Below are 12,050 nucleotides of genomic sequence, written 5' to 3' on the forward strand. Positions count from 1 at the left end.
CTGAATATGAACCTTACGGATCAATTTAACAATTTCACCAGCGTTACCATATTGTTGAATTCCTACTGACAACATTATCACTATATGAGAGCTTAAGGTTGTAAGGACATGTATGTGGACAGTGATGTGTTATTAAACTATTCTGATTCTAAAAACAATTGACATTTCTGATTGAGGAGTTGTACTAGAATATAATTTATAGGAATTTGTGAAAATGCCACTTATTTATTTTAAATTTCAAATGTAAGATGCATAATCACAATACAATCTGAACCTTCTTCACTCTATGAATTGACCTTCCTCCTTTTAGTCAGTCCCCTTAAAGGGTTGTTTTTGTTTAAATTAGGGAAAGTATATCCCCTAGAAGCTATACACAGAGAATGTCGTGTCTGGAAAGAAACCTATGAAATCAACTAGTCCAACTGTTCATTTTACAGATACAGCTACAGAACCAAAGAATTTAAGAGACTGATTGTCTATGAACGTCTGTGACTTAGGCATAATACTCTGTTAAGGGAAGGAAGTTGGTTATTATTTATAGAGTGAGTCTGAAGAGGTACCAGCACACACACGCGTGCACACACACACACACACACACACACACACACGTCCATTCCTTTATCCCGATTGTATTAGTCAGCTACAGCTACCATAGCCACATATCATGGGCTACATGGCTTAAACAATAGAAATTTACGTTCTCACAGTTCCGCAGCCTAGAAGTCCAAGATCAAGGTAATATCAAGTTTGGTTTCTGGGGAGGACCCTCTTCCTGGCTTGCAGACTTGGCCACCTTCTTACTGTGTCCTCCCGTGGCCTTTCCCCTGCCTGTATGGAGAGAGAGATCTTATGTCTTCCTCCTCTTACGAGAATACCAGTCATATTGGACTAGGGCCCCACCTTTATGACCTCGTTTAACCTTCATTACCTCCTGAAAGACATTATCACCAAATACAGTCACAATGCAAGCTGGGATTTCCACCTATCCATTGGGGGGGGGGGGGAGGACACAATTCCATCCATAGCACAATGCTTCCTAATAATACTACTCCTGTCATGCCTATGCTCATTATTGTGTAGTGCACTAATTCCAGCCTTTTTATATAAGTGATGTCATCTATGAAGCTGATATCAAAAGTCCAAGAAGAAATAGATCCAGGAAAATAATCGCTCTACCCTGAAGTGGGAGAGAAGCTCTCCAGCATCATGTAAAATTGCAGGTTTGTGCCTGCACGCTCTTATTTTCTCAACACAGATAAATCCCTCATTGCTATGAAAGAAATTATTTTGGTTAAAAGTGCATGGATTTATGGTTACTTAGAATAACACAAACTTTTCTCCTTCTTTTCCAGATTATTTTGGAAACATTGTGGTAAAAATGGAAAATAACATCATGTTTTATTTCAAGATCAATATTAGAGATGCAATAAAACTACATTCATGGACAAATAGCATAACGAAGTCATTCTTTTTATTGAGTTCATCTGCTCAGATATATTTCATATATGTTTTTGAAAATGGCACAGTCCAGCCACGAGAATATCCTTTAAAACTGGAATCACAAAGTGCAAATTTCAACACAAAAGAAAAATGCCCCTACATGGCATTTCATAATAATATTTTTCATGTTTTTTACTTTTTGGACAAGGGACAGAACCTGTCCATTTGGGCTCAAATAGTCTATCCAGAAAATGTTGGTCTGTATATTGTTGTGGAATCATACGGCCCAAATATATTACAAGAGAAAGAGCAGGTTCACTATGAAATTGCCCTAGGATACTGCACTAAAACCGTGGTAAGTTAATATTTTAAAATTTATTCATTTGATTGTAATAAATGTAAAATTAAAATATTTACATTTTTTATCCTATCATGAAAAATAGATTATCTAGCATCATCGGTAACATTCAATCAAGTTTTCTGATAGCAAACATTTATCCTTAGTTTTATGATATCTTGACTCATGTTGCAGTAATTTTGGTTAGCTGATTGCGGAACAATGTTTAATTTGAAAAGAAATTGAAACTGTCTTCATCTCTTATAAATTATATATATACATATATATATAAACATTTTTAAAAAACAGATTTTCCTTCTAGGTTTAGCTTGGAAAATGTTGAGAAACATGCAAGTTTTTAATAAATAGTAATATGATAAGCCATTAGCTCCTGAGCCACAATTTTCACTTTCAACATCCAAGGCAAATATCTTTGCCACCTAAAAGCAGCTTCCTGCAGTACTCTTTGATAGTTAATTGTGTTATTTGCTTCCTTTGTTTTTTTTTTTAACGCATGGCTTTGTGTAGACTTCTCTCTGCTCTCTGTTGTACCATAACACCACCCCAAAACCTGAGGCTTCAAACAGCACCCAGTTCTATTTGTCAACAATTTGGGTTGTGAGTAGCTGGGCGATAGTGCTGCTTTCATCTGTCTGGGTCCATTCATGAGGTGGTCATCTGGTAGCTTGTCCGGGACAACGTGATCTAAGATGGCCTCAGTCACACATCAAGTGGTTGGTGCGCGCACTGGCTTGTGTGAATAAGGGGCCTCAGCTGAGCACTTGTCTCTGACCCATGTGGCCGCTATCGTCCAGGCCAGAGCTAGCTTTTTCCCAAGAGAGTCTCAGGGCAGTATTCCAAGACAGTGCGTGCAGGTTCCAGAAGGCCTCTTGTGGCCTACGTTTGGCCACACTCCATTTGTCAAAGCAATTCACAAGTCCCGCCTAGGTTAACCGGATGGAGAACTAGAGTCCACCTCTTGACGGAAGAACAGCGAGTTTACACTGTAAAGGGCGGTGCCTGCAGGAATGAGAGGAATTACAGCAGCTAATTCTGCAGATGATCCAGCACAATTAGGTGCAAATGTAGTGTATATATTACTTTGTATACTACTTTCCAATGAGCTTTATAGCATAAGCGTTTTACATGTTCCTACAATTTCTTCCCAAACACTGTATATTCTATTTCCCACCTTCTCTTTCTGGGCTCAGCTTTCTTTAGCATATACAGTAGTGGGCATCTTAGCAGATGCCATGGGAAGCCTGGGTGGCTCAGTCAGTTAAGCATCTACCTTCAGCTCAGGTCACGATCCCAGGGTCCTGGGCCTGAGTCGCACGTCGGGCTCCTTGTTCCACGGGGAGCCTGCTTCTCCCTCTGCCTGCTGCTCCGCCTGCGTGTGCTCTCTCTCTCTCTCTCTCCCTGACAAATAAATACATAAAATCTGTAATCTTAACAGATGCAATGGAATGAAATGTTCAGTTAATTCCAAAGTCCGTTAAAGCAGAGAATCATAAAAAATGAAACTGATATGAATGAAACATTGTACTTTAACATAAATAAATGAATGTACATTCATTAGTCAACCTTTTAATATAGGACCACAGACTTTTCTTTGAAATAAGTGAACTTATGGGAGCATCTTCTCTCCTTTCTTGTATAACCTTATTCATAATGCATAACCTCTGAGTTCCCACTTCCGTTTCTTTAAGGGGGTGGGGGCGCCTGGTTGGCTCAGCCAGGTCAGCCTCTGATCTTGGGGCCCTGGTATCAAGCCCTATGTCGGGCTCCCTGCTGAGTGGGGAGTCTACTTCTCCCTCTCCTTCTGCCTCTCCCCCCACCCCCACTTATGCTCTCTTTCTCTCTCAAATAAATAAATGAAATCTTTTTAAAAATAGAGGAGGGGAAAAAATTAATGACATTGGCAAAGCCATCAAAATTCTAGATTATTCATTTTTTCCAACTTCTTACTGTTATCTTGTTCATACCTAATTCAGCAATTTCTTCAGGGACTTGCTTTATTAAAACTTTCCAGAGCAATCCATTTTGATCTCAGGGAAACAGTAACTCTGCTTTTCTCTTACACTCAATTTCATCAGTCCACAATGCTTAATTCCACAACTACAATAATAACACAATCTGGCATAAACAGGTTTAGAAACACAGAAAGCTGATTTAGATTTGCATAAGACATGTGGATAGACCTTAAAACAGTGTTGAGTGGAAAATAGTGTCGAGTAAGAAACTGAGATCCATCATGTAGTAACATTTAGAAAAATTGCAAACACCTACACGTAAATCACAAGCAACAAAAAGAAAAGCATTATTCATTTTACACAGATACAAAGATACCCAAGGACAGATATCAGACAATATGACAACATCAAGTATGATGACATCATGCTTGTTTGATATATATTATGGGGGCCTCCACATAGGGGGAAAGAGGACTGGGGAAAGAAGATACAGGGAAAAAGTAAAACATAGTAAAATAAGACTGGATTGATCATGTTTCAAGAAACAAAGAGTATATTTAACTCACTTTTCTGAAATTGAGGTACCCCCTTCCTTTCAGAACAGGAATAGAAAAGATTTACTCTCTCCTTCAGCCCAGGAAAGTTTTCTTTGATTATCTAGCCACAATATCTGCATAAGCTCTCACAAATTCTCTTTCCAAGAATGGGCTGTATAATGTACATTTGCCCATTTGCAATTCAGAACTTCAAAATAATAGTTACCAATCAAAATATACAAATGTCTGAGGACATTAAAATTTGCATGTTTTGATAGAATACTGTCCCTGTCATTTATCAGCTGATAATATGAAGCAAGTTTTTAAAACTTTGATTCCATAAAAGTCTTACTTTATTAAGGTTGCTCTTACATCCAATTTTTTTATTAAGTTATTTTAATTACAGTATAGTTACATATAGTATTATACTAGTTTCAGGTGTACAATAGAGTGATTCAACACTTCCATCCATCACCCATGCTCATCACAACAGGTGCACTCTTTAATCCCCAACACCTGTCTCCCCCATCCCTCCACCTCCTCCTCTCTGATAACTATCAGTGTATTCTCTAGAGTTAAGAGCCTGTTTTTTGTCTCTCTTTTTTTCCCCTTTGCTCATTTGTTTTATTTCTTACATTCCACATATGAGTGAAATCATGTAATATTTGTCTTTCTCTGACTCATTTTGTTTAGCATTATACTCTCTAGTTCCAAAAATGTCATTGCAAATGGTAAGATTTCATTCTTTTTTACGGCTGAAAAATATTCCTATATATATACAGCATAAGGTAAACAATATATATACCATATGTATATAAATACCAAATATATATATATACCATATTGTAAGTAATGCTGCTATGAACATAGGAGTGCATGTATCACACCTGTCAGAATGGCCAAAATCAAAAACACAAGCAACAACAGGTGTTGGCGAGGATGTAGAGAAAGGGAACCCTCTTGCACTATTGGTAGGAATGCAAACTGGTGCAGCCACTGTGGAAAACAGTATGGAATTTCCTCAAAATTTAAAAATGGAAATACCCTATGATCCAGTAATTGCGCCTGGGTATTTAACCAAAAACACAAAAACACTAATTCAAGGGGATTGGCAAGTTTTTTAATCTTTCTATGCCTTAGTACTTTCATCTAAGTAATGATAATAAGAACAATATATTATATGTAATATAATATCTGATTAATATATAATTATGTTCACATGTTAATATAATACATTGTTTTATATATTAACTATACATTATATAATATAATAATTATTGTCATAATATTTACTTGGTAAGGTTATTAGGATTAAATGAGTTTATATAAAGAACTTAGCGGTGCCTCTGGTACATAGCAAACACTAGGTTTATGTGTTACGACTACAACTAGAATCACCACCGTTGCTGCTCCTACTGCTGTTCCTACTACCACCACCACATTTCATCAATCCTAGAGCACGTTTTTTTAACATCTGTGAAATCAGGATGAGTCTTACATCCTGTGGCATCTTAGATTTGATGAATTACAGTAGTAATATGATGACCTTGCTTATTTTGTGCAGACTGGGTCACTGCAACTTCACAGACTAATCATTGCATGTACTAGCTAGTTAGGTTTACCAAGTATCATAGCTAATAACTCGATTTTGAAAAAATATAACACCTATATACAAAAGTGGATACCTTTAATTTTGAAGTTTTTGGTGCTACTAGCTGGTTTCATAATGATACTTACATGAAAAGTTATTTTTGAAATTTTAAAAATGATTTGAACATCTTAATTGAAATAGTCTTTTTTTAATTGAGGTATATTTTTTATAATTAACATATAACATATTAGTTTCAGGCATGCAACATAATGATTTGATATTTGCATATGTTGTGAAATGATCATGACAATAAGCCTACTCTTAACAACCATCACTACACATAGTCACAAATTTTTTTTCTTGTGATGAGAACTTTTAGTGTCTATTCTCTCAGCAACTTTTAAATATGTAATACAGTATAATTAATTGTAGTCACCATGCTGTACATTACATTACCTTGACCTATTTGTTTTATAGGCGCGAGTTTGTACCTTTTGACTACCTTCATCCGTTTTGCACACCCACCATTCCCACCTCTGGCAATGATCAAATTGGTCTCCGTATCTTTGAGTTGGGGGGGGTTCAGTTGGTGGGGGGAGTGTTTAGATTCCATATGTAAGTGAGATCATACAGGATTTATCTTTCTGTGTCTGGCTCATCACTTAGCATAATGCCTTCAAGATTCACCTATGTTGTTGCAAATAGGCAGGATTTCCTTGTTCTTTTTTTTTTTTAAGATGTATTTATTTATTTTGAGAGAGAGAAAGAGAGAGAGCAAGATTTCCTTGTTCTTTATGACTGAATACTATTCCATCTTGTGTATGCTTTCGTGTCATGGCTACTGTAAATAATGCTGCAGCGGACATGCAGGTGTAGATATCTTTCCGAGGTAATGTTTTTATTACCTTTGGGTATATTCCCAGACGTGGAATTACTGGATCATATGTTAGTTCTGTCTTTAGTTTTATGAGGGTCCTCCATACTGTTTTCTTTTCTTTCTTTTTTTTTTTAATTTATTCGACAGAGATAGAGACAGCCAGCGAGAGAGGGAACACAAGCAGGGGGAGTGGGAGAGGGAGAAGCAGGCTCCTAGCGGAGCAGGGAGCCCGATGTGGGGCTCAATCCCAGGACCCTGGGATCACGCCCCGGGCTGAAGGCAGACGCTTAACAACTGAGCCACCCAGGCGCTCCCGCTTGCCCATTTTATAATCAGATTGTTTTCTCACTGTTGAAATATTCAAGTCCTTATATATTATGGATATTAACCCTTTACCAGGTATGTGATTTGGAATTACTTCCTCCCGTTTGGTAGATTGCCTTTTCATTTTGTTGATTGTTTCTTTTGCTATGCAAAAGCTTTTTTTAGTTTGATGTGGTCCCACTTGTTTGTTTTTGCTTTTGTTGCCTTTGCTTTTGGTGTCAAATCCAAAAAATTATTGCCAAGACTGATGTCAGGGAGCTTACTGCCTGTTTTCTTCTAGTAGTTTTATGGTTTCAGATCTTACGGTCAAGTCTTCAATCTCACTTTGAGTAGATTTTAGTGTATGGTGTGAGGCAGGGGACCAATTTCATTATTTTCCATGTGGTTGTTCAGTTTTCCCAACACCATTTATTGAAGAACATTATCCTTCCCATTGTATATTTTTTACTCCTTCGTCATAAATTAACTGACTGTATATGCATGGGCTTAATTCTTTTTTTTAATGTTTTTTTACTATATTATGTTAGTCACCATACAGTACATCCCTAGTTTCCAATGCAAGGTTCGATGATTCATTAGTTGCGTATAACACCCAGTGCACCATACAATACGTGCCCTTCTTACTACCCATCACCAGTCTATCCCATTCCCCCATCCCCCTCCCCTCTGAGGCCCTCAGTTTGTTTCTCAGAGTCCATAGTCTCTCATGCTTCATTCCCCCTTCTGATTACCCCCCCTTTCTTTATCCCTTTCTTCTCCTACCGATCTTCCTAGTTCTTATGTTCCCTAGATGAGAGAAACCATATGATAATTGTCTTTCTCTGCTTGACTTATTTCACTTTGCATTATCTCCTCCAGTGCCGTCCATGTTGCAGCAAATGTTGAGAATTCGTTCTTTCTGATAGCTGAGTAATATTCCATTGTATATATGGGCCACATCTTCTTAATCCAGTCATCTGTTGAAGGGCATCTCGGTTCCTTCAACACTTTGGCTATTGTGGACAATGCTGCTATGAACATTGGGGTGCTTATGGCCCTTCTCTTCACTACGTCTGTATCTTTGGGGTAAACACCGAGTAGTGCAATGGCTGGGTCATAGGGTAGCTCAATTTTTAACTTTTTAAGGGACCTCCACACTGTTTTCCAGAGTGGCTGTACCAACTTGCATTCCCACCAACAATGTAGGAGGGACCCCCTTTCTCCACATCCTCTCCAACAATTGCTGTTTCTTGCCTTGTCTATTTTTGCCATTCTAACTGGTGTAAGGTGGTATCTTAGTGTGGTTTTGATTTGAATTTCCCTGATGGCTAATGATTTTGAACATTTTTTCATGTGTCTGTTAGCCATTTGTATGTCATCAATGGAAAAGTGTCTGTTCATATCTTCTGCCCATTTTATGATTTGTTTGTTTCTCGCATATTGAGTTTGAGAAGTTCTTTGTAGATCTTGGATACCAGTCTTTTATCTGTAATGTCATTTGCAAATATATTCTCCCATTCCGTGGGCTGCCTCTTAGATTTTTTTACTGTTTCCTTGGCTGCGCAGAAGCTTTTTATCTTGATGAAGTCCCACAAGTTCATTTTATCTTTTGTTTCTCTTGCCTTTGGAGATGTGTCATGAAAAAGTTTGCTTTGGCCGATGTCATAGAGGTTGCTGCCTATGTTCTCCTCTAGGATTTTGATGGATTCCTGTCTCACATCGAGGTCTTTCATCCATTTGGAGTTTATTTTTGTGTATGGTGTGAGAGAGTGGTCAAGTTTCATTCTTTCACATGTAGCTGTCCAATTTTCTCAGCACCATTTATTGAAGAGACTGTCTTTTTTCCACCAGATGTCTTTTCCTGCTTTATCAAAGATTAGTTGCCCAAAGAGCCGAGGGTCCATTTCTGGGTTCTCTATTCTGTTCCATTGGTCTATGTGTCTGTTTTTGTGCCAGTACCATGCTGTCTTTGTGATCACAGCTTTGTAGTACAGCTTGAAATCTGGCATTGTGATGCCCCCAGCTTTGTTTTTCCTTTTCGACAGTTCCTTGGTGATTCGGGGCCTTTTCTGATTCCATACAAATTTAAGGACTATTTGTTCCAGTTCTTTGAAAAATGTCATCGGTATTTTGATCGGGATAGCATTGAAAGTGTAGATTGCTCTGGGTAGCATGGACATTTTAACTATGTTAATTCTTCCGATCCATAAGCATGGAATATTTTTCCATCTTTTTGTGTCTTCCTCAATGTCTTTCAAGAGTGATTTATAGTTTCTAGAATATAGGTCCTTTACGTCTCTGGTTAAGTTAATTCCAAGGTAACGTATGGTTTTTGGTGCTATTGTAAATGGGATGGATTCCCTAATTTCTCTTTCTTCAGTCTCATTATTTGTGTATAGAAATGCAAGTGATTTCTGAGCATTGATTTTGTATCCCGCCACATTACTGAATTGCTCTATAACTTCTAATAGTCTGGGAGTGGATTCTTTTGGGTTTTCCATATAGAGTATCATGTCATCTGCGAAGAGAGACATTTTGACTTCTTCTTTGCTGATTTGGATACCTTTGATCCCTTTTTATTGTCTGATTGCTGTTGCAAGGACTTCTAGTACTATGTTGAATAATAGTGGCGAGAGTGGGCATCCTTGTCATGTTCCTGATCTTAAGGGAAAGGCTTCCAGCTTTTCCCCATAGAGAATAATATTTGCTGTAGGCTTTTCATAGATGGCTTTTATGAGATTGAGAAATGTACCCTCTATTTCTACACTCTGAAGGGTTTTAATCAGGAAAGGATGCTGTATTTTGTCAAATGCTTTTTCTGCATCAATTGAGAGGACCATATGGTTCCTGAGTCTTTTCTTGTTGATATGATGTATCACACTGATCGATTTGCGAATGTTGAACCACGCTTGCATCCCAGGGATGAATCCCACTTGGTCATGATGGATAATCCTTTTAATGTACTGTTGGATTCTATTAGCCAGGATCTTGTTGAGGATTTTGGCATCCATATTCATTAGGGAAATTGGTCTGTAATTCTCCTTCTTGATGGGGTCTTTGCCTGGTTTGGGGATCAAGGTAATATTGGCCTCATAGAATGAGTTTGGTAGCTTTCCTTCTGTTTCTATTTTTTGAAATAGCTTTAGGAGAATAGATATTATTTCTTCTTGAATGCTTGGTAGAATTCCCCAGGAAAACTGTCCGGGCCTGGATTTTGTTTTTTGGAAGGTTGTTTATCACTGATTCAATCTCTCCATAATTAATTGGCCTGTTTAAAAAATCAATTTCTTCCTGTTTCAGTCTTGGTAGTTTATAGGTTTCTAGGAAGTCCTCCATCTCTTCCAGATTGCTTAATTTATTGGCATATAGCTGTTGATAAAAGTTTCTAATAATCCTTCCAATTTCATTGGTGTTGGTTGTGACCTCTTCTTTTTCATTCATAATTTTATTAATTTGGGTCCTTTCTCTATTCTTTTGGATAAGTCTTGCCAGCGGTTTGTCAATGTTATTGATTCTCTCAAAGAACCAGCTTCTAGTCCTGTTGATCTGCTCTACTGTACTTCTGGTTTCTAATTCATTGATTTCTGCTCTAATCTTGATCAACTGCTTCCTCGTGAGTGGATTAGGCCTGTCCCTCTGTTGCTGTTCCAGCTTCTTGAGGTGAGAATATAAAAACTGCATTTTAGATTTTTCTATTCTTTTGAGTGAGGCTTGGATGGCTATGTATTTCCCCCATAGGACTGCCTTTGCAGTATCCCATAGGTTTTGGACCGTTGTGTCTTCATTCTCGTTGGTCTCCATAAATTATTTAAATTGATTTTTGATTTCCTGGTTTATCGAATCATTCCTGACCAGGATGGTTCTTAGTCTCCAAGTGTTTGAGTTTCTTACAAATTTTTCCTTGTGGTTGAGTTCCAATTTCAAAGCGTTGTGGTCTGAGAATATGCAGGGGATAATTTCAATCTTTTGGTATCGGTTGAGACCTGTTTTGTGTCCCAGAATGTGGTCTATTCTTGAGAATGTTCCATGGGCATTAGAATAGAATGAGTATTCTTTGGTTCTGGGATGTAGTGTTCTATATATATCTATGAGGTCCAACTCGTCGAATATGGCATTCAAAGCTTTTGTTTCTTTGTCGATTTTCTGCTCCGGTGCTTTGTCTATTGCTGATAGTGGAGTGTTGAGGTCCCCTACTATTAACGTATTTTTATCTAGATGTCTCTTTATTCTGGTTAAGAGTTGGCTTGTGTATCTTGCTGCTCCCCTGGTGGCGGCATATATATTTATAATTGTCATATCCACTTGTTGGATACATCCTTTAAGAATAATATAGTGCCCTTCTGTGTCTCTAACTATAGTCTTTAGTTTAAAATCCAATCTGTCTGATATGAGAATTGCTACCCCAGCTTTCTTTTGAGGTCCATTGGCGTGAAAGATGGTATTCCATCCCTTTACTTTCAGTCTGAATGTATCTTTAGGTTCAAAATGAGTCTCTTGTAGACAGCAAATGGATGGGTCATGTCTTTTTATCCAATCTGCAACCCTGTGGCGTTATGGGAGCATTTAGGCCATTTACACTGAGACTGATTATTGAGAGACATGATTTTAATGATGCCATGTTGCCAGTAAAGTCTTTGTTTCTATAGATTGTGACTTTCTGTTCTGTATCACTCTTGGGGCCTTTTTACTTTTATAAAACCCCCCTTAATATCTCCTGGAGGGCTGGTTTTGTGGTTATGAAATTGGTCAATGACTGGCGATTCTGGAAGGTCTTTATTTCCCCCATCAATTCTGAATGACAGCCTTGCTGGATAGAGGATCCTTGGCTGCATGTTTTTCTCTGAAAGAGCTTTAAAAATGCCCCCCAACCTTTTCTCTCATTCCAGGTCTGTGTAGACAGGTCTGACGTAATTCTGATACCTTTGCCTTGGTACGTGAGAAATTTCTTTGCCCTGGCCGCTTTCAATACTGTATCCTTGGATCTAATATTTGC

General features: G+C 37.9%; 1 protein-coding gene across 1 annotated transcript in view; it reads left to right on the forward strand.

Moving 5' to 3' along the window:
* The window catches only part of CATSPERE (catsper channel auxiliary subunit epsilon), a 174,398-nt gene that overhangs the window by 116,422 nt on the left and 45,926 nt on the right, over positions 1 to 12,050 (forward strand). Inside the window, exon 12 of the mRNA XM_044388000.3 lies at positions 1,353 to 1,795. Coding sequence (XP_044243935.3) covers positions 1,353 to 1,795 — 443 coding nt within the window. The remainder of the gene's footprint in view (positions 1 to 1,352; positions 1,796 to 12,050) is intronic.

The sequence above is a fragment of the Ursus arctos genome, unplaced genomic scaffold (assembly GCF_023065955.2).
Source record: "Ursus arctos isolate Adak ecotype North America unplaced genomic scaffold, UrsArc2.0 scaffold_2, whole genome shotgun sequence".
NCBI classification, from domain to species: domain Eukaryota; kingdom Metazoa; phylum Chordata; class Mammalia; order Carnivora; family Ursidae; genus Ursus; species Ursus arctos.